At 34.8% G+C, this 24,097-nt stretch overlaps 1 protein-coding gene across 13 annotated transcripts in view; it reads right to left on the reverse strand.

Annotated features, from left to right (window-relative positions):
- The window catches only part of DGKB (diacylglycerol kinase beta), a 715,307-nt gene that overhangs the window by 159,110 nt on the left and 532,100 nt on the right, over positions 1 to 24,097 (reverse strand). For 12 of the 13 annotated variants that reach the window (XM_042919264.1, XM_042919230.1, XM_042919249.1 and 9 more), the window contains one exon: positions 19,299 to 19,494. In XM_042919264.1, coding sequence (XP_042775198.1) covers positions 19,299 to 19,494 — 196 coding nt within the window. Of the gene's footprint in view, positions 1 to 17,516; positions 17,672 to 19,298; positions 19,495 to 24,097 lie in introns of those variants that run through there. The other variant, XM_042919278.1, reaches the window with a different exon arrangement.

Here is a 24,097-nt window from a genome sequence, read left to right on the forward strand (position 1 = left end):
ACAGTAGATATATCAGTAATTATATTAAATACGAATGGAATAAATACTTAATAATAGTACTGTCAGTCTTGTTGGGAAAACATACCTAACTGTATGAAGCTTATAAAAGACATACCTTAACCCAGCATAAAAATATTAATTAAGAATAAAGGATAGAAAAGGATTTACAATGCAAGGATAATAAAGTTGGTCCAGCTATGCTAATATAAGGTAAAAAAGTCTTAAGGTAAGAAGCATTACTATAAAGAGGGATATATCATAGTGATAAAAGGATTATACCATTTGCTTAGACTGCTTTTTGTAATGTGACAGAGTTGACTAGGTACAATACAGAGCATATGACCCACAAAGCTTAAAATATTTGCTAACTAACAATATAGAAAACGTTTGCCTAATTTAAGTGCAGAATAGAGAATCCAGAAATAAATCAACACATAAATGGACATATGAATCAATATTATGTTATCACTGATAAGTGGATTAGGACCCTTTTCAGTAAACAGTGCTATGTAAATTGAATGCTATGAAAAAAAAAAAAAAAGAAAAAAAAAAAATCCGGGCTTGGATCTTAAGACATGACCAAAAAAAAAAATTTCATCTAAAAGCTAAAGTGAAACAAATAAAGCTTCTCAAAAATAACACAGAAGATGTTAAATGTTTTTAAAAGAAAAAAAACTAACCACAGCCTTAAAATCAATAATCAAAAAGGAATAAATTGATAAACTGGACATCAATAAAATTAAGATGTGACCTTCAAAAGATGCCATGCCATTAATAAAGTAAACGGGCAAGCCAAAGTTGGAGAATATAGTTGCAAACCACAGAGCCAACAAAAGACTCTAAGTTTTTCAAAGATGAATGGTTAGATAGCAGTAAAAACAATTTTTACATTTTTTTAATTTTAAAAATAAGCAAAAGACTTTGACAGACATTTCATAAAGGAAGATATCCCAATAACCTAGTTACAGGGGCGCCTGGGTGGCTCAGTCGGTTAAGCGTCCGACTTCAGCTCAGGTCACGATCTCGTGGTCCGTGAGTTCGAGCCCCGCGTTGGGCTCTGGGCTGATGGCTCAGAGCCTGGAGACTGCTTCTGATTCTGTGTCTCCCTCTCTCTCTGACCCTCCCCCGTTCATGCTCTGTCTCTCTCTGTCTCAAAAATAAATAAATGTTAAAAAAAAAAAAAATAAAAAAAACAAAAAACAAAAAACAAATAACCTAGTTACATAAAATGGTAGTCCACATCATCAACTATCACTTGAATGCATATTTAAAAGACAATAAACTAGAATGGATACATTTAAAAGACTCATCATCCAAAGCATTGCTGAGGTTATGGAGGAACTGGAAGCCTCTTCTACCCCTGGCTGGAGTGTAAATCGGTACAACCACTTTTAGCAGTATCTAACAAAACTGGACATCCATATGCTCTATGACCCAGAAATTTTCTGTCTTCACTCGATACCCAGAAGAAATACATACACACGTCCAAAGACCTGTACAATAATGCTCACAATGGTAGAAGTTATAATAGCCCCAGGATGGTAAAAAAAGAACCTACATTCATATAATGGATAATATCAAGTGATGAAAATATGAAATTAAAGAACCCAGACATAAATGAATATATGCTATATGATTCTATTTTTATAAAATTCAAAACCCAGCAAAACTTATTCATAGTAATAGAACTCAGAATACTGAGTAGGGCATGTGTTGTGGGATGGTGCTTCTGTGGTATTGGTATTCCTTTTCTTGATGGAGAAGACTGGTTAAATAGACGTGTCCATTTTGTCAAAATTCATCTACTGTACATATATGAAGTGTGCACTTTTCTGTGCAAATGTTAGAGTTCATTAAAGTGTTCAGCTTTTCTGTGCAAACGTTAGAGTTCATTAAAGCGTTCAAGGTTTTAAAAATTGTAACATCTAGTTGGAGAGGGATTAGGGGATGGGAGGGAATGCATGACATTTTAGATAAATGATCCGGGAAAGCCTCTCCCAGGAGAACATATTTTTGCAGTGACTTGAAAGAAGCAAAGAAGAAGCTATGTGAAACCATGTGAAGATCTGAGATAAAAACATTCCAAACAGAGGGAATTTCACTGGAAAGGCTCTGAGGTGGTATCATGCTTGGTGTATTTGATGAACAATAAAAAGGCTGACTGGACTTGAGTGGAATGAGGAAGGCAGACACATATCAGATTGGCTGGGCACATATTAAACTCCTGAATGAATGACTTATATTCATGTTGACTTTCTGTCTTAACACGACCAGTCCATTAAATACATACAGCACACGGTAAACTGGTTTAGAATACACTATCTACTATCCTTAGGAAAATAAGACTTAAATTGAGGGTAATCAACTTGCTCAGTTTAAGAGCTGAGTATCATTTGGTTCAATCTTTAAAGTTTTGCCCATCCTACGCAATTCTTAATGAAGACAGAAACCATCAGTTAATCAAGAAAATAGGTTGAAGGAAAAAAAAGTGTTAATAAAGCATAATCTGTTTATTCACTGATCATTTATGAAAAAGAGTTACAGGCATATTTCATATATAAACATGAAAGGTTTACAGAGAGATGATGCTAGATTTAAGACATGACACTAGCAACAATGGAAATAGAACAATAAAAAAAATCACGTTTTAAAGGGACATAGTGCTCTCAGAAACAAAAGCTACCTAGGTTGCCCAGGAAAGGCAGCCAATGACATGTGAGGTAACTGAAACTTATTCTCAGATAGCAAAAGAATATGAACAATGATTATACTTTCCACATTTTATGAGAACCTAGACAACCCACACTCTAACTCTGTGAGAATTTTTCCTTTTTAATTTAAAAGTAGCAGCATTCACATTCCCCGCAACAATAACACAACACATGCAAGAACAATAAAATAAAAATTCAAAATCTTGAGACCATGCAAAAAAGCTTCCTTGAGAATTGTGAATGACCTTCAATGGGACTGCATCCCTGATGTCTAGAAAGAGTTGTTCAAAAACAGTACGCACTGGACTTGAAATCACAGAACTCCTTCCATTTTCCCTTTTTACTGAGTCTATGTTAAAGGGCCATAAATTTTGTTGTCAGTTATTGCCACATCTATTGGCACACAGTCAGTGCCAGTTTGAAAAGAGTTTTGCAGCCTAGCTAGGGCCCATTACCTGTCCCTCGTCCTCTCTTACAATTTATTTTCACCCCAGCAGGCAGCACCTTACAAGGTCATTAATTTGCTAGACAGCTTGTGCTTTCCAATACAGCCTACTTTAGAGAGGGCTCTTACAAACATCTTGGTGAACCACAGTAATATTTTGTACCACCAAGAGGGAAACAGAAATCTAAGAGCAGCAAGCACAATCTGAACTGGTTGCTCAGGAGACTTGATCTCTGCTACAAAACCAATGGGAGATGGTCATGGGCAATTGGGTGATGAGGCTCCCAAGGAATCAGGACGGTGGCCACCACAATTTTACAAGCTCTGTAAGAAAGTGAGAGATGAAAGATGTATGGCCAAAGGGAATGCAGAAAATAAACCAGTATTCCATGATTCACCAGGAGGAAGAAAGTAACAAAGAAGAAGCGAAGAAACTAATCTAACAGGTATTCTGACAGGGATAAACTAAACATTCCAATCATTCCAAAATCCTGGAAAGAGTCAGCTGTATTCTAGTCAACTTCTATTGGTGCAAACATTCTAATAGGAATTGCGCCTTTCCTGGGCAGGAAGGATGAAGAGCTTGTAATTCAAAGGTGGCTCAGAATGCACTCGGCACCTTATTTCTCATCAGATCTCATTTAAATATTTCAAATACTGAAAACTCCACTGCTTAATCATAATGCAGTTTTTCAGAAAAGGAAGCATACATTGTAAATCTGAAGTAAGAATGGTATTCATTTTATAATTTTGTGGTGTCAGGTTTCATTCTTAGAAGTGTGCTGGTTGATAGATGGAGAATGACCTCTTAACCTTTGCCTCCTCTCTCACAAATGTGGGCCAAATGTTATAAGGGCTTCACACGAATTCCAGTGATAATCTTGTGCATATTTTAGTGGATGAAATAATAATAAGGACATCTTACATTTCTATAGTAAGTTACTTAAAATTATTGAAATAAATAATTTCATCCTGTAGGTAAAAACAAAATGAGAAATTGTTGTCTCCATTTATACAGGTGAGGATACAGATTTGGCCAAGATAATGGTTCTGAGTTCATGAATTTCTCTCTTTTTTTATCACAGAATCTGTTACAGCCATTCACTTAAGAAACTGAAAACTAAAGACTAAACCTGGTCTGTAAGAAATTCACTGGCCCTCAATGTCCATGTCAAAGGTCTTTTCCCTCAGAGGTTGCTCACTTGAAAAAATAGGAAGAAGATAGCCTAAATTAAGATGAGAATTCTGTGTAAGACCAACCATTGGTGTGTTTCTTTTCTTTTCATGAAATATAACTTAGTTTTATCATAGGAAGACAGAAAAACAAAACAGAAAGACAAATCACTACAGCACAGTCAACAATACTGCACTTTAAACTTCAAAGTTGCTAAGAAACTAGATCTTAATTATTTAATGGGACAGAGAGGTTAGCTATTTGGCGGTAATCATAATGCAACATCTAAATGCATCAAATCAACACAATGTATAACTTAAACTTACACCATATTACATATCAAGTGTATTGCAATTTTAAGAATGCAAAAAAAAGTATCACACACACAAAGTCATTATAGTAGCTGAACAAAATTTCCCTAGAGACCTTCAGAAGCCGCCACCTTCTAATCGAGGAGTAGGTGTAAATGTGCTACAAGGGACCATTAAAAGAGGAAGTTGTTTAGCTAATGGGGCAGGATCATTCTAGGATGGCTAGGATGAGCCTTCTCATGGGGGAGGGAGAATGATGAAATCTGAAGATGGCATTCTTCTCCAAGGATGACATCTAGTAGAAGAAAAGAAAAGGAAGACCAAAAAAAAAAAAAAAAAAAAAGGGAATTCCTTTCCACCTGTTTTAATCCTCCTTTTCCCTGGGAATAATGATCTGTATTTCCCTCAGGAAAATGCTTAGCAAACATTTTGTATTATCAATCTCACTTCTGCTATTAAAACAAAAATAAAACTTACCTTCCTTTCTCCTAAAGCAATGCTTTGTTTGGTTCCCTGGTTTTTTGACTAGAACTTCCAAAATAATCTGTGTTCAAGAAATGTTTTTCTGCCATGCATCATTGTGTAATCTGCACTGTCCATTACTCTTTCCCCATAAATAAATTCAATATATATGTATACACACACACACACACACACACACACACACACACACACCCCATAAACACATATGCACTTATACACACAAACTCTGTAACAACATATACCTGATAAAGGCCTTTTCTGTGAGTACTCACTAGTAAATATCCAGATTTATTAACCCCTGTCCCCCATGAGAAAGATTTAAAATGTCAGATAATTTTTAGTTTAATTCAACTTTTTTTTTTTTAAATTAAATTCAAGTTAGATAATATACAGTGTAGTCTTGGATTCAGGAATAGAACCCAGTGATTCATCTCTGACATATGACAACCAGTGCTCATCCTGGTAAGTTCCCGCCTTCATGCCCATCACCCATTTAACCCATCCCTCTACACACTCCCCTCTGGCAACCCTTTGGTTCTCTATATTTAAGAGTCTCCTATGGTTTGCCTCTCTCTTTTCTTTAATATTACTTTTCCTTCCCTTCCCCTGTGTTCATCTGTTGTGTTCCTCAAATTCTACATACGAGTGAAATTATATGATATGTGTCTTTTTCTAAGTGACCTATTTCGCTTAGCCCAGTTCCACCCATATTGTTGTAGATGGAAAGATTTCATTCTTTTTCATCACAGAGTAGTATTCCATTGTGTGTGTATATATGTATATATATACACATATATATACATACACATATATATATATATATATATATATATATATATATATATATATACATATATACACACACATACTACATCTTCTTTATCGTTTTATCAATCGATGGGCATCTGGGCTCTTTCCATAATTTAGCTATTGCTGATAGTGCTGCTATAAACATTGGGGTGCATGTACTACTTCAAATTAGCAGTTTTGCATCCTTTGGATAACTTCCTAGTAGTGCAAGTGCTGGGTCATAGGGTAGTTCTATTTTTAATTGTTTGAGGAGTCTCCATACTGTTTTCCAGAGCAACTGTACCAGTTTGCATTTCCAGGAACAGGGCAGAAAGGTTCCCCTTTCTCTGTACCCTAGACAACATCTGTTGTTTCCTGAGTTGTTCATGTTAGCCATTCTGACAGGTGTGAGGTGATCTCATGGTGGCTTTGATTCGTATTTCCCTGATGATGAGTGATGTTGAGCATCTTTTCATGTGTCTCTTAGCCATTTGGATGTCTTCTTTGGAAAAGTGTCTATTCATGTCTTTTGCCTATTTCGTCACTGGATTATTTGTTTTGGGATGTTGAATTTGGTAAGTTCTTTATAGATTTTGATTACTAACCCTTTATCTGATTTGCAAATATCTTCTCCCATTTTGTTAACTGCACAGCTAATTCAACTTTTAAGCCTAAACTGATGCATTTACTTAATTTTTGTTTGCAATATTTTGGATAACTGCATAGTTTCTTGACTTGCAAAAGAAGTTAAATTTCAGGATGTACCATAAATCTACCTTACCATAGTCACTCCCTTCCTCAAGAATGAAATCAACTGTTATATTTCCTTGTTAATTGCTGACTGCTGTATGAACATTTGGATGAAAAGTTTACAAAGGTAAGATATATAAAATATTCAGAAACCAAACAGCAAAAATGAAAAAAACAAAAAATGCAACAGAAATCTAAACTAATCTATTTTAACATGACAAATAAGATAAAGACCTTATAGAATTAGAAGAAATGGGTTTCATTAATAAAAAGACAGAACACATATTGATGAAGAATTTAGAAATAATACCTAACTACAATAATGTACAAAACCTCAGACTCAAAACAGCACTGCTTATATGTTAGCATATATTAGTAACACCATTTCATATCTCTGGGAGTTACTCAAATCCTACAACACATTTAAAATTGCTATTTCAATATGATACAATTACTATCTTTTAAAAATCAAACAACATTTTTTATACTTTTATACTGGGTTAAAGATGAATTGACTCCTTTCCTTGCTACCCACTTGGCACACTAAATATCTTGGTACTTCCATTCTAGGGAGTGGCAGGGCAATGTTAAAAAAAAAATACTACAATGTGGGGCACCTGAGTGGCTCAGTCTGATAAGCATCCGACTCTTAGTTTTGGCTCAGGTCACAATCTCATGGTTTGTGGGTTTAAACCCTGCAATGGACTCTGCACTGACAGAGTGGAGCCTATCTGGGATTCTATCTCATCCCTCTCTCTGTGCTCTACCCTGCTTATGCTATCAAGATAAAAAAACTTTAAAAACTTAAAAAAAAAAAACCCAGCATAATGTAAGGGCTCCGAGGGAAGAAAGTGCTTATAATCAACTATAGAAAGCTTGGCAAAACTATCAATGATTAATATATTATTTCGTTACTGCTTAATTATTTACCAAAGAGATTTAAGAGTTAAAAGTTCCACAGCACCAACATGTTTAAATATGAAGTGAATTGTGTCATCTATTTTTTTTTTATTGAAGTCACATTTTTGTGCACATGACTCTCTTTTTAATTTTGAAAAGACATTTAATCACAGATCCCATGAACCTTTCTTGCAGGAAATTTAATAACTAAATGTTCTTTGGTATTTGTTCATTTTTTTTCCCCTTACTCTTTGTCTAACAAGATACTCTGCAAATGTGAACACCACAGACTTAGAAAGAAAATGTCATATGTAGTTTTTGGAGGGAGAGATACATATTCTCAAGCATCATCAGTAGGGAAAAAGTCAGTATGCTAAGGACTTTAACTATCAGAAAAGACATGAATTTAAATCAATATGCAGAAAAAAGATTCTTAAATATTTTTTTGTTATTCACTATGTTGAAAATGCTATGGTTTTCTCAGCCACAGAAATTGAGTTCTACAAATAGCAGCAGATTATTTTATTAAATCAGAACCAAATTACTAATTTCAGTATTAATGGTTAGCTTTGACATGTTTAAAAAGGGTAGAAGGTACTTAATAGACCTGTCTTCCACCCTGAAATGAACAACTGTTCAGGGAAATGGAAGTGTTCACAGATACATTTTCTTTCAGCCAATCTGTGAAATATAATATAATTATTCTCTTTTAATGAATCTCTCAACGAGGAGCAATCTTTCAGAGCCTGAACAGGTAAAATATAATGATAATGGGAGAAGCTTTGTAAATAAAAGGATGAAATGAGATTGTTATTTTATGCCATATTACGGGATAATTAGAATAACAGTGCAGCATTCATCAGGCATTTGAACTTTCTAAAAAAATTCCCTAGGGCTCATTTAAATTGGTCATATTTATCCACTGAGATTTTTAGTCTTATTTCAAATGACTGTCACCTTACAACACTGAGGCCTCAATCTTTACCTTACTCTGATTAATGGTTGTACTTGTATAGCAGCCAACAGATGCTGCCTGAAAGAGACACCAAGAAACCCCTGAATTTATAAATCTACAGTTTACCAAGAAAAAAAAAAAAAAAACAATAGAACTATTTTTATTAAGCCTGGAGAATAATTATCCAGAATGGAGGGAATGATGATCTATATGAATCTCTATCAATTTACAAACAGTTGGCTGGATACTGTCCAACAAACTACAAGTGATATGTTAACTACTTCTATATAATAAAAACCTTATTCATGAAAACTAAATTCATGGCAATGGAACTCTAGTGGTTGGTTGCCTTGGTTGTCTCAAATTCACATGGCTCACAGCTAATTAAGTAGGTGGTGGAATCTGACTCTTTTCAAGAAAGAGGTATTGGGGCACCTGGGTGGCTAGTTAAGCATCCAACTCTTGACTTTGGTTCAGGTCATGATCTCATGGTTCGTGAGTTCCAGGGCCCATTGGGCTTCATGTTGATAGTGCGGAGCCTGCTTGGTATTCTCTTTCTACTCTCTCTGTCTCTGTCTCACTCTCTCTAAAAATAAATAAATAAACTTAAAAAAAAAAAAAAAAAGAAGTCTCTTTGCTCCCTAATGGACTCCCAATGGCACCCTTTGGTAGTTAGACAAATGACTGCAAACAGAATCAGGTGATAGATTGTTGTGGTTTCCTCACATCCATTAAGGTAACTAGAAGAAAATACTTATAAATGAAAGAGAGGTGAAATAAAAGTCTAATATCTCTCCTGGTATGACTTGAAATCTTTAAATAAGACGTCATTCCACAAGATGGTGCAATTGAAGTTTCATCCTCAAGGAGATTAGTTTTTCTTTGTTATTATTTCCTATCTTGATGGAAGAGAGAACACTTTTTAATACCAACAGAATAAAAAGGAACTAGGACTCATGTTTAACAATTTTTGTAGTTGGTTTCATGTCGTTTTGAAAGTTCTTTCATGTTTACTATTTTTTTAATCCTCCCTAACTTCTTGTCATATCTTGATTATAGGAAAAATTATTTTAAGCTTCCCGGGGCACATCTATTATATGAGCTTTAAATTACCATCCTCAAATGGCAAGATTACAGTAGAGTTTTCCATTTAGGAAACTTATAAGAATGATCTCATATTTGGGAGCTTTATGTGACTATAATTTGAAACCAAGATCTACAAGTGTTATTCAATTAGTTGAGGCTTATATAATTAGTCAATATTTATTTAACTTGGAAATATATTTTATATTTTCACCACTGCATAAGTTAAATTTACTTAGACTTATAATGCATCCTTAGCCTGGGTGGAGGACCTGCCATTGTTTTCTACAGACTCAGGATTGAATACTATGTCACAGAAACACGTCAGGTAGTCGTTTTATCACTGATGTTAGACACCAACATCATAGAGAAAATGATCCATTAAAGCGTTTATATTTTCCATCTTTCTCTGAAGTCACAATTAAAATCAATAGCTGGAAAAGTAGAAGGGGAACAACTGGAAATAAAGAAGGTATTCTGCCTCAGAAGTCCGAGAAGGTAACAGCTGAGTTTTAATTCAAACCCTCAAATAAACAAATCCCTTTCCTTCTGCTTTTGCATTGACTAGATTGATTGCCAGATCATATATTTTTCAAAATGCAACTGCTACAAAAATCTAATTTGTTTCAAGTTTTCCCAGACTCATTGTGTTGAAGCAAATTACCCCTTGTTCTGCCTTTCCCTACCTCTGTGTTACTTGGATTTTCTCCATTTTCCTATTTCAGTTTGTTTTTAAGAATAGGGTCTTAATAGTAATGATCTCATTTATGTATTAGAAAATACCACTTCCCTCTTTAAATTATTATTTATCTGTTGTATCAAAATGATTTCATGGACTTACCATTTTACTATAAGAAGTTCTAGAATTATCTATCGTGCATGTCAGATTTTATTCCCAGAATTATACTATGTGCCAGACTTTGTTTCTAGAATACTGTGTGTCAGATTTTGAAAATTTGACTGTTGAACATGGGAGAAAAGGGCAATAATGCTAGTTAGAAAGACTGCCAACTGATGTTTCAATTGTTCATAAATAATAATTTACTCATATTTATGGTTTTTGTTTTCCAAATTTCTATGAGGCTAGCACATTCTCTGTACTTTTATAGTGACATGACAAATAGAAATTTCATAAATGCTTCTTCATAATATATATGCTTTTATAGGACGGCTAGGTCAAAGATAAGAATACCCAGTCTTGTATTGTGAAAATACATTTCTACTTTTACATGTAAGAAATATGTTTTATATTCCTTAAGTTTTTATTACTGTTTTATAAACTCTAAAAGCATGCCTTTCATAAAAATATAGAGAGCTATCATATAGGATATCTAGGTGTATGATTCAATATTCAGGGGTAAACAGAAACTTCGAGATTTAGATAGTTTTACTAAATATGTGATATTATTTACATTACCCACTGCTGGAGGCAGTTTAAAAATATACAATTAGGAACTCATTTGAGACATCTCCTTAAAGGTTACTAGATAGCAAATGTTTGGATCTATTTTCAACGAATAAAATTATCATGGAATTAGTATATGTTTTTTGTGAAATGTAATATCTCAAATGCCATAATCTTTTTTCCACAATTTTAAGATCCAGGTAAAATAATGCAGCATAAAATCCTTTCTTGTTTCTAAATTTAATTGATTTAATCACTGGATTTAAATGCTTGGAAATTGTTCTGCTTGCCGATATTTGAATGCCAAATACATCATCTACAGTTCTAAAATGAATGTTGCAGTTTATATTTAGACAACTTAAAACATTGCCTTCTAAATTACCCCAAATAACCCACAGAAATGTCTAGAAAAACTGATAATAATGGATGTCAGGTGTCCTTACCATCAGCTTTCAGATAAGTATAACCTGTACAAGGCATAGAAAGTATTAGGGTCTTACGATGTAAATGCCTGTGCAGTTGCCCAGGCGATACAATGCACAGCACACACAGATTAATCTCAACTCTTTCAGAGCCTACGATCCCCATTTTAAAGATGGAGACACAAGAGCCAATAATCTTATTTATCTTCAGAGGCAAAATAAATTCAAGTTTTGCTGCTTTCAGAGATACCAATTTGCTTATTCTCTTTGATCAGTTTGGTCTGGATTGATTTCTTCTTCTTCCTACTTCCTGGGAGTTTTCAAAAACAAAATAATAAAGACATCTGATATAGAGAGATTCCTTGATAGTCAGGTGCACGGTCTCTCTTCTCTGGCTTCTAAGAAGAATCAGGGTTTTAGTCTTTCCTAGCACAGAGCACACACATCACACATAGGGTGGGGTGGGAGTGTATGTGGTGTAAAGTCCATAGAAGAGCTTACTCTTGGGGGACTGATACATAGTAAACTTTAAGCAAGATGATGAAAAAGAGGAAGAATGTTTACACTAAGTGTTCAAAATTAGAGCTGTGTGAATGACAGGAAGAGAGGAGACCTGTAACTTCTAAACTTCAGTCTTTCTTGTCCCACCTACACAATCTTTGCCTTACTCAAATACCTCCTATATTATTATTCAATTTTGGTTTTTACCCTATCTTTGCTCAAACAGATTTACTTCAAGAATAAAACTGAGGTTAAAATTGTAAGTTAAAAAAAAGCAGCATCCCTTACCATAAACAACTATAACAATAGATATAAAAACTACTAAACTTTAAAATATCCATCTGCATACAGCTTGAACCATTTTGATTTTCCATCAGCGGAATGCATGCTGCAATTCTGGGAAATGCTGCCCAAATAAAAGAATCCGCATTGTTGAATGGGAATGAAATCACTGAAAATTTCTTGGATAATATCACATGCCAATTAGTTTATAAAATAAACTTCTGGGGGGGTGCCTGGGTGGCTCAGTCGGTTAGGCGTCCGACTTTGGCTCAGGTCATGATATCGCAGTTTGTGAGTTCAAGCTCGTGTTAGGCTCTGCGCTGACAGCTCAGAGCCTAGAGCCTACTTCGGGTTCTGTGTCTCCCTCTCTCTCTCTCTGCCCCTGCCGTGCTCTTTCTCTGTCTTTCAATAATAAATAAACATTTAATTTTTTTTTTAAATAAACTTCCATATGACTGGTACCTGGATACTTGTATCCACACGTGTGGTGAACAGTCACCTGGCTGATGAGGTTTCAAGCAGGAAGTCCCAGCGGCTCCCCACAGTGTTTCCAGTAGCTTCTGGCAAATGTTTAAAACTCTTTGGCTTGAATTACTTTGGCTGAGTGGTTTCAAACCTTTTCAAGCAGTCAACCTTTTTTTTTTTAAATTTTATTCAGATTAAGCAACATTTTAAAGATCAGGAAATGGAAGAGAAAATTTAGATTTTATTTGTACAAATATATTTTAGAGGTTCACTTTGAATAGTCAATCCATGAGAATAATGGACTTTTTCTGATCAACAGTTGCAGTATCACAGTCATCTTATTTTCACTGATTTCTGCATTTTATTTCAGTTGTGTGGCATTGAAAATATCCTGAACCAAACAGCATGTGACAGTAAATGCTAGGAATGTTTTGCAACTCACGTGGTGGTCTTATACCATTTCTGGGAAGTGAAATAGTTGGACTTGTACCTTCAAAGCTAAGACCATTAGCATAGCTGAAAACTGCTCACATTACTTGACAAGTCCTCACTGTTTGCCTAAAAAATACTTTGAAAGATGTTTTTTTAGGATACATGGACCCCTATGATTACAGCAGCGTTATTTACAAAAGCCAAGATATGGAAGCAGCCCAGGTGTCCAATGATTGATGAATGGATAAATAAAATGTGATATATAGAGAAAATGCAATATTATTCAGTCACTAAAAAGGAGGAAATTTTGCTATTGGCAATGGCATGGATGGAGCTAGAGAGGTTATAACACTAAGTGAAATAGGTTAGTCAGAGAAAAACATACCATAAGATAACACACATATGTGGAAACTAAAAACAAATGAGCAAAGGGGAAAAAAAGAGAGAGACAAACTAAGAAACAGACTCTTAACTATGGAGCACAAACTGATGGTTACTAGAAGGGGGGTGCATGGGGGATGGGTTAAGTAGGTGATGAGGATTAAGGAGTGCACCTGCTGTGATGAGTACCAGGAGATGTGTGGAACTGTTGAATCACTACAATGTGTACCTAAAACTAATATAACACTATATATTAACTAACTGGAATTAAAATAAAGACTTACAAAGTAAAATGCTGGTGAAGATAACTGACTGAAACACAAAAAAGAAAGCATAAATAATTTATAAGATATTCACATTATAGATTACTTTGTAGCCACAAAATATAAATGATTAAAATGAGGGGCGCCTGGGTGGCTCCATCGGTTAAGCATCCGACTTCAGCTCAGGTCATGATCTCACTGTCTTCATGAGTTTGAGCCCTACGTCAGGCTCTGTGCTGATGGCTCAGAGCCTGGAGCCTACTTCGGATTCTGTGTCTCCCTCTCTCTCTGCCCCTCCCCTGCTCATGCTCTGTCTCTGTCTCTGTCTCAAAAATAAGTAAACACATTAAAATTTTTTTAAATAAATGACTAAAATGATATTCTGCCATGGAATGATTCCTAAGATATATAATAAAAAAAAAAAAAGGCAAGTATCAGAACAATGTATATGGTACAATCTCACTTATGTGCACAAAAAATAGAGTCTGTGAACATGCCTGGTATATAAGAACATGGCTGGTAGAAAAAGGCAGAGAGTCCATATTCTAAACCTGGAGTCCATATTCTAAACCTTACTTCTGTAAGGGCCAGACAAATATTTTCAACTTTGTGGCCATCCAGTCTTTAAGAAACAACTATTTAACTATACTGCTGTAACACGAAAGCTATTATAAACAATTATAGCAGGAATACAACTGAAAGGGCATGGCTGTGTTCCTGTAAAACTTCGTTTGCAAAAATTCTGTATGATTGATTTGGCCCCTAGGCCAGAGTTTGCCAACAACCCTAGTCGTTTTTTACTCTGTTTGCAGAGTAAGAAGTGAATTATTGCTAAAATCATTTACAAAAAAACATACTAGTGTATCATACATATTTAAAAAATATTAACAAACAGTGCCCAATCCAAAAAAACACAGTTTTTCAACTTTGTCAATACAAATTACTGTAAGATGCTACTTGTTATTTGGTTTAGATGTTCACTGGAAGTTTCAGTTAGTCAAATTCATCTTACTCCACATACTTAGCTGAAATTTTGTTTCAATTTCATTGCAGGCTCTTTGGTTGCAGTTGTGAGCATGTTTATACCACAAATCTCTCATAAAAGCGCACTTGATGTTTAAGCTACTACAAGCCTAGTATTTTTGTGATGTACTTAATGCAATTTCTTTATGACAAAAATGCTTCCTAAAAATTTATTTCCATTTTCATTTAAAATAGTATTATTATCACTTTGTTTTCACTTCCATTGATTGTTATGTACTGTTTATTGCTTATGCCAAGTAAAAGTACTGAAGTTTGTGGGCCTTTTAATTGAATGTGATCATATACACTGTGGTGGTAATGTACCCTTATGTGCAATTATCCTATTAAATATACAAAGACATTAAGAGAGAGATAGCACATGAGCCGGGGAGAGGGGCAAAGGGAGGGAAAGAACCTCGAGCAGTATCCAAGCTCAGCACAGAGCCTGACATAGGACCTCATCCCATGGCCCTGGGATCATGACCTAGCTGAAACCAAGAATCAGACGCTCGGCTGACCAAGCCACCCACATGGCCCATTACATAAATTTTTTTAAGTCCGTTACAAAACTACAGATTTTCCAATTAATGGCACAGTTTTTACTCTTTTTATCTGTGCATACACACACACACACGTACACACGTGTGTGTGTGTGTGTGTGTACGTGTGTGTGTGTGTGTGTGTGTGTGTATAGATATGCATATCTGTCTTTTTATCTATCTACTGAGAAAGAAGAAGAGGATAAGAAACAGGAGGAGGAGAGGAAGTTATTTTGTGGTAGCAGAATTTAATGATTTTAGAGTCATTAATATGATAAAATGTTTTATAGAACACACCTTACCGTGTTTTCATTATAGTTTTTTTTTCTTATATTTCCAAAATATGGCAATAATTGGTTTGAACCAAGGTTTCACAGAACCTCTGAAAAATTACAGTTATAACTCAATGGAACAAAGTTTGAAAAATAATGGTTTAGCTGAAGGCCTTTATTTCTTTTAAAATGCAAATACCTCTACTTTCATCTGCAATCAGTCATTTCTACATTAATGTGAGTGAATTTATTAGACATCCTTCTGAGGCTTGGATTTACTTCAGAAGAGAAGGAAGCAAAGATAAACTCAGTAACTGAAAGTAGTGGGAAAGACTGAGTTAATATTAGGGGTAGGAGTACTGAAGAACTACTTGGCCTACTTTACAATTTTGCTTAAAGACCATGGTGTCTATACTTAACACGCTTACTTATATTTCCAAAAACAAAACACAAAAGACAAACCCACAAAGAAAATATCTACTGAGTTGGATGAGTGTGAATATGTTTCAGAATTGCATCCAACTGTTCTAAAATGTTCTGCTGGAACAATAATGTAATTAAATGAATTACTTATAATTTTGATCAACTTGAATTAAACCAAGCATAAAATTTCCAACCAGTGAAATTATTAACTGAAGATACTCTGATCCTATGCTGTGAGTGTCCTCAAAGATTGCAAGCAAATTAATTGTGCAGGAGTCCCAGATCAGAGACAGCATAACACAGATGAGGATTTAATGCTCTAAAACCTGGTCCCATACCTTTGGTTTATGACAGTTTCAAAGTGAAGAAAAAATAAGTAAACTCTTTCTTAATTTAAACCCTCCTATCAGATAAAATAATCTTTCTTTATTATAAGAATCTAGATACGTATGCTGCCTCTACTCTCCGTCCCCATCAAAAGCATTCTTACACTTTATGAAAACAAACATCCTTCCAATATACTAAAAGTTAGTTTAAATTATAAACTTTTTGCAGAGGCATATCAGAAAAGTTGTTTGTTAATATTTCAAGAAGGTATTTCCTAAAAAGGAAGTTATAGTACTAAATTTTTTTTTTAGTTCTTTACTTACATATTTTCTAAGAGTAAAAAATATTAACTTGGATCTGAGCTAAAGAAATGTTTTCAACTAGAATTACATTTTTCATATTTCAAGCTAAAGTCAAGACTTATAATCATTTTATGTGAAATTGAAAATATATTTAGACTTAAAATACCGATTGATCTAACATTTAATACTATTGTTTTTGTGTCAAGATACTAAAAACAAAATCAAATGATAGAAATATGTACCACTTAGAAAAAGGGTCTACTAAGTAATAACTTTCGCTTCTTGAGTACTGAGTACATTTACTGTTGTACTGTAAATTGCAGAATAAATCTGCAATCAAATCTTAGAGGCATTTTGAAATACTTCTAGCTATTTTGTTGTCAAATATATCAAAATGGAAAAAAATCTAGATAAAGTTAATAAAAAGGAAATACAGGTTAGTATATTATTTAATATTCAGCTGATAAGGTCATTTTTAATAAGGGAATTGTTCTTGTCTGAAGATTAAACTCAAACAACTTAGCATCATGGGTTTCAAGAGAGGGAACAAAAAAGTTGAGCCAAATCGGTTATGAACATACTTTGGTTACTGCTCATACAGTGACCTTCGGAAACACTGATTTCTACTGTTTTTCCCTTTGTGGTGAGAAAAAAATGTATTTGAAGTCACAAACCCTACAGGTTTGTAGTTTCTTCTTTCCCGAACTTACGAAAACTTGGCCCTAATAGTTCCACAACAGTAAGTAAGAAGACAGTGGGAAGAAAGAAGTTCTTGTACAGTTAATGGGCAATGACAGTCTCTGGCAGTATTTCTGGCTGATTTTTCTGTGCTTTATTTCAGGTGTGTATCCTGATAAAAAGCATACAGAGGGGCGAGAGTGAGGCCAGCAGAGGCTGGCCAGGGAGACCAGCGCAATAGGGGTTGTATAGACACTCGTCCCGGTCGAGCACAGTCACGAGTTTGACAAACTTTAACAGCTTGAGAGGTGAATGTAGCTGGCAGCCAAACACTGAGAATAATTCAGATTTCTATCAGGAATATCAACATGCAAAGGACATGTCAAGTATTGGTATGTAGTAACCACATAAATATTGGAAATTATTATAAATATTATATATATATAACTTTTTTAAATTATATGGATTATATTACTAATATATATGTACTCAGTGCTTCCCTAGAAAGAGAAGCAGAGATTTTTAAGTCGGATCTTAGTACGGTCCTTGAACTAATTTTAATACGTAGGAGATTTTTTACTAATTTTCTTAGAATATTAACCTTATATTTAAATATAGATACAATATTAATGTCAACAACCCCTACAGAAATAATTATATCTAATTCCCTTCATTTTATGATTCATATGGTACAAACCTAGTCACTTCTTCTATATGTGTCTCCTCCAAAAAAACACTTTTCTCGATGTTTTCATATAGTAATATTAACTCCGAGTATGAAGCATTTATATTAACTTGGCGTATATTTGCTTGTACTAAATTACATGACTCTTCAGGATTTACCTCTTTAGGATTACCTACATGTTTAAGGGGCTTCAAAAGCTTTTGTCATTGACAGGTTGTAATAAGCACTCCTTTCAAGAGAATAGTACCTAATATTTTCTCTGTTAATCTTTGTCACCCTCATGGTCACCATATTCCATATAACATAAGTAACTGCCAGGTACCGAAACTTGAATCAGATACCTGAAGACAAGGAATGATAAAGCTATTTCCTACCACCATAAAGCCTACCAACCATCTTCACATGTTACTGTGTTACTTATTTTTTAAATATATTTATTTATTTTTCTTGGGTCTATAAGCCTGTAACCTCTCCATATTCTGTCTTTGCTACACTGAGCAAGCCAATATGCTTTCTGATGGCCATCTGAATGCCATCAATGGTATTAATTAGATTCTGGAAAGTCAAAGAAATGAACAAAATTACTGAAGCACGATTATGAGAATACTACCAATTTAGTATCTTTGTCTATAAAATCTATCAACAAGAATTAGTTGTCTTGTCCCACAAGACATTACCACGAAATTGAAAATTCTGATCCACAGCTATTCTACCCCATTTTTTTAAGTCTTTTACGATCTGTTTCCCAGGTCTCCCAATTGTTGTTATAAAATTTCTGGAAAAATAACAGCAGCTAACCAAAATTTTTTGTGGGATATTTAAACATGTCATTATAGAGCAACACCTAAATGTAAGATAGCTTGGATGTAATAGCCTGACTGAACAAAGCCAAAAATAAAAAATCTTGTAACACAACGTTAGAAAAGTCTTAACAAGGCTCTTGTTATAACAACTCAAACATCTTGACTAAGATGATCACATTTCAGAACTTAATGTGCAATATATCCTATAATCTTATCCACTTAATACCCACATGTATTCAATTTTCTGTGGGGAAGGAGAATAAAAAAAATGAGATCCAAAGAAGGAAAAAAATCAATGAAAAATACAACCAGTGTATATGTGATTTTAGAATATATTATGATATAATTAAATTACACATACATATCTGATAGTATGAAAAATATAACTGCATATATACGTAGACTATAGTGCAATGGAAAAGTCCTTAATTTTAACGTAGCCTCAAAAGCAGGTTAAGAAGCAAGTTAACACAATTAAATGAGAGAAAACTAACCTTGACTTGCAAACTTCAACTCCTTAGCATCTGTGAGTGTAGTCCTTTTGTCAGACCCTTTTTTCTCTATTCGGCGGTGGCTTCGTCTTTTCTTAGACTCTCCCCAAAGATTGGATCCACCATGCATGCTCGGTATATTCAAAATAGCAATTCCTTCCAGAGAGATGTTTATTAAATCTATTTGTACTCCATCACACTGATCAGTAAAAAGAACAAAGAAAAAAAAAACAGTAAGATATTTGATCATCCTTTCCTTGATTTCTTCTTTTGCAATTCCTTATCTTTCAATAGCAGCTTTTAAGTCCACAATCTTGTCCTATTTAAATAAACCATTCAAGAACACTTAAATGACTACACTAAATGTCAATATGAAAGGTAAAGGAGACATTAACATTAACCAGCTATCAATTAAACATATCTTTAAACATGATCAAATTAAATCATCAGTCTATCTTTATTTAGAGAAACCCATTGGGAAGGACACACATTAGTGTCTGTGTGTCCAGCTAGCAATTTCCGACGTGCTGCAAAGAAGTTGAGTCTAGGAAACCTGGTCAACACTCAGGCAGAAATTTTTTTAAATGTTTATTTATTTTTGAGAGAAAGAGAGAGAGAGACAGAACATAAATGGGGTAAGGGCAGAGAGAGAGGGAGACACAGAATCCGAAGCAGGCTCCAGGCTCTGAGCTGCCAGCACAGAGCCCCATGTGGGACTTGAACTCACGAGTCAGGCAGAACTTTTTGTGACCGCCTCCTACTTAGAACACGCTGCAAGCCACTATTGAAGGAAAATAAGGAAGCAATTCATATTTGTGATCTCACTTGGTTGATCAGAGAAAGAAGCAGCTTAATAGACTTTGGGGGGAAAAAAAGTAAAAAAAAAAACAGCAGTTCAGAGACCTGAATTACGTCACAGGGGCCAAGGATGGTTTCTGGCACTAGGTTAAGTTCCAAGCACAGTGTCAAAAGGCAGTGAGAGGCACTGTTGTCCGAAGGAATATGGAGGAGCAGGACCAGGCAGGCTGAGTGAGAGCAATGCCAAGAACAGCAGTAAAAGCAATCTCCAACCCACCATTACTTTATAGCTGCTTTAACAACAAATGGAAGAATAAAAATAATTAATCAGCCACAGTTTTTTGTTCACCTGGTGACAAAACAACCCTTTTGATTATGAAAAATATGAAACTTGCTAACAGACCAGGCTCTGTGATATTCAGAGTGGTCACTTTTTAATTCTTTGATTTTTCTGTTCATTTTTACTGAGGGACACGTGTGGAGAGTGGCAAGGCCATGCTGTATTTTTGGAATTATTATTTATTTGTTCGTTCACTTTGAGGTTTCTAAAATGGCACTTACTGTGAATTTATCCCAGATACTGTTTTCCCTTCGTCAGCTGATATGAGCTGATATGAGAAGAGATGCAAATATGTAACACTTTGTTTTACAAGGAACTTTGTTAGGGATATGCATTTCCTAAACTGAAGTCTATCTGCAGTGGGGCTGTTTTATTTGCCACGCGTTATTTCAGAAACAAACAACACTGATACTGACTTCATCTGTCTCTCATGGAAAGGATGAATTTTTGAACCTAGAAGAGATAATGCTCCACCTAAATGAAAAGACAAAAAACAAACAAGAAATCTCTCTTTTTTCCACATTTGTGTCTTCGTGCCGAATCTAATCCTGCATCTTGTTCGCTAAAATATAAAAACTGTGAAATAAAGCAACACATCTTGAGTCTACTTGGCAGGGCTAGAAACAAATTCTAGCGAAGGTGCCAAGTTTTCATTCAATTTGTTTCAAAGGGGGTGAAACCAAGGTCTGGATGATGCCTTTTTTCCCCCCTAGAAACAAGCGATTTTTTTTTCCTCCTTTTCATGTATTAAATTAAGATGATTTCTTTTTACTAAAGAATTCTGCTCATGTGTATACTCACTTACTGCTATATATTCTAGATAAACAGATATTAATTTCATAATTAAAAGTAATCTTGTGTAAATACCCTGCAGGCCTCAATGAATCAAACACATACTGTGTGTCAGCCCTCCCACTGTCTTCAAGTGGAATGTACTGGCTGGATAATTAGATAGTACATATTTTTTAACCTTATTTGCATGCATATTATATCTTTTGCACACTGACAAGCAGCAGTAACAACAAAAGTCAGATTACCACAGGGAATTCCCACAAAGAAGTCTTCATTCCTTATAATTTGCAGCCTAAATTAAAATAATTTGATCTTTGACAAGGATGAAATGTCAAGCAGAAGGGGGTCCTCTACAAGCCACGGCCTGTGGCTTCTGAAATCTGCCTAATTTATGTCAGTCACTTCTTAATACATATTTAAGTATTACACGAAAAAGATGATAAATATGCAATCTGACACCTTTGGTATTTCCCTGCTGTTAATTTATAAAGGTCTGGCTTTCCCCAAACTGACTAAAATCATTTAAATAACAGAAGAATTGTGAAATAAGCTAGAGTTAGGGCCTGGCTTCCATTTTCACTCAATATTGAACACAGCAGGTAGTACACTAAGACAATTATTTGACTAGGCCTTAGAACCCCACTGTGACAAGTTACTTTCAGAATTAGTGAAGGAGTATTCCTTTGTTCATCTGCAGAAAAGGAGAGCGGTTGCAAACAGGCTTTTTCGTTTTAATTGAACTAGGGGAGTTACATGTGACAATTGAAAAATACCAGTGTATACTATTATTCATGTTTTCACTTTTCCAAGTCTCGTCACGTGTAGTTTCAAGGAAACAGAGCAAGCAGCTTTCGGAAAAATGAAAAAAAAAAAAAAAATCCTCAAGGAGTCCCATAGAAGGACTAATGAAGAACACTGAGTTTTCGATGAGAGCAGGACAACGTACTTACATAAATTGCTATTTATTAATGATTTGTTTCCACTAGTTCTTGACCCCAGGTTACCTTCCTCTGTTTGCTTTAACATTTTGTTCATTAGTCTGGAAAATTTCGGGGCTAGTTCAGATGGAGACCAGGAATTGTAGCACACCAATTGAGTGCATGGAAATAAAAGCTGACGTGAAGGCTATGAAATATAAACAAGTTATAATACTGTGTCACATAATATTTTCATCCGCTTTGAAGATTTATGATTCTTAAAAAGGTAGCTACAGAGGAAAGAATATAAAAGCTTAAAAGCTAACAGCCTCAGTTAGTCAATAAATCCTGAATATTTTTATTATGTAGAAAAAAGGTCGTTAACATATAGTACTATGGGAGCTATTTGCAGACTGTGATGCTATGAGGCCACTGTCCATTCTTTTCAGTTTTAATTTGGAAGATCTTATCCAGACACAAATTTACCTAGAAGAAATGAAGATGGTTTAATTTTTTTCTGCCAGTGTAGTTTAATCCTTGCTTACAAACAAACATACCTTGCACCAAATTATGCAGAGATGTTAAAGACAAACTTTTATAAATAAATGTATTGTTTGAGATTCAGTTAACATGTCATTTGATAGGAAAATTCAGAATGTGAGGAACTTAGGAGATTTGTAAGTGTGGATAGATTTGATGAGATATAATTAATGATACCCTGTAAATATTTTTCCATTGGAGTCTAATTCTTTGCCCAGGTCAAATAAAAATTATCCATAATTTGATTTAATCAAGCATACAGACATTGCTTTGTTCATTATATAAAGTAGCCTGGAGTAAAATAGCTTATGTGTACTTTTAGAAGAGTTTCTTCAAATTCATATGGATTCGTAACACCCAACTATGTATGTATTTGCAGAGAACAACAGCAAATCCACTAATTAAAACACACCAGTACAGGGGTGCCTGGGTGGCTCAAATGGTTCAGCATCCAACTTTGGCTCAGGTCATGATCTCACGGTTCGTGAGTTCGAGTCTCATGGAGTCTGCTTTGGATTCTGTGTCTCCCTCTCCCTCTCGTGCCATGTCTCTCTGTGTCTCTCAGACATAAAAAAAACACTAAAATTTTTTTAAAATAAAATTTAAAAAAAATTAAAAAAATAAAACACTCCTGTACACATAAATGGCCTAACAGCATCTCTCCTGATGTTTGAAGGCTGGGGTACTCTATACTTTCCCGTGGGTAAGCTCATTGTTTTTTGAAATGCATTTTATGACTTCTATCTACAAAAGACAGTGTGGTATAGGGGCCCAGGGCATGCCTTTTAAGTGATTTTAGTATTAGCTGGCAGTCCAGTGGTAGTGATAGAAGTCTTCATTGTGGATAATCGCAAGACGACTTTCAGAGAAGAATGGGAGCTGGTAGGCAAGCGAGAGAAAGATGGAGGCAAACCCGAAAACAGGAAACTTTGAGGCCTGTACCACGCATGCACACACACAGTTGCTAAACATGTTGATGATAATATCACTGGCTCAAGATATCCAGCATTAGCCATAAGTATCAGCAGAAAATCAGTTGCGTTTTACATATTTTTCTTTTTTAATAGATACTGCGAAGGCTAAAAATTATTGCTGGGATATTAGAATTCTTACCAGAAGTTATCTCATTAAAAATAACTTCTGCTAAACAGAAGAGAATATTCATTCATCTCTTGGTCATTCACTCTGTTTTTACTTGTCTCATTTCTTCTTCATTCTCCTAAGAAAAATTATGATGTTTTATCTTAATAAAATAACACTATGCCCCACCCCTACCACATTTCTTACTCTCTTGTGGAATAAGAAGTTGTTTATGTTTTGGATTTAACGAGTCCAACTTTTGTTTTTAGTGACATTTGTTGAGGTCCACACTTTTATAGTCTCCTTTCTTACTGCTTTTAGAATTTCATTAGCAA

The sequence above is a fragment of the Panthera leo genome, chromosome A2 (assembly GCF_018350215.1).
Source record: "Panthera leo isolate Ple1 chromosome A2, P.leo_Ple1_pat1.1, whole genome shotgun sequence".
Classification (NCBI taxonomy): Eukaryota; Metazoa; Chordata; class Mammalia; order Carnivora; family Felidae; genus Panthera; species Panthera leo.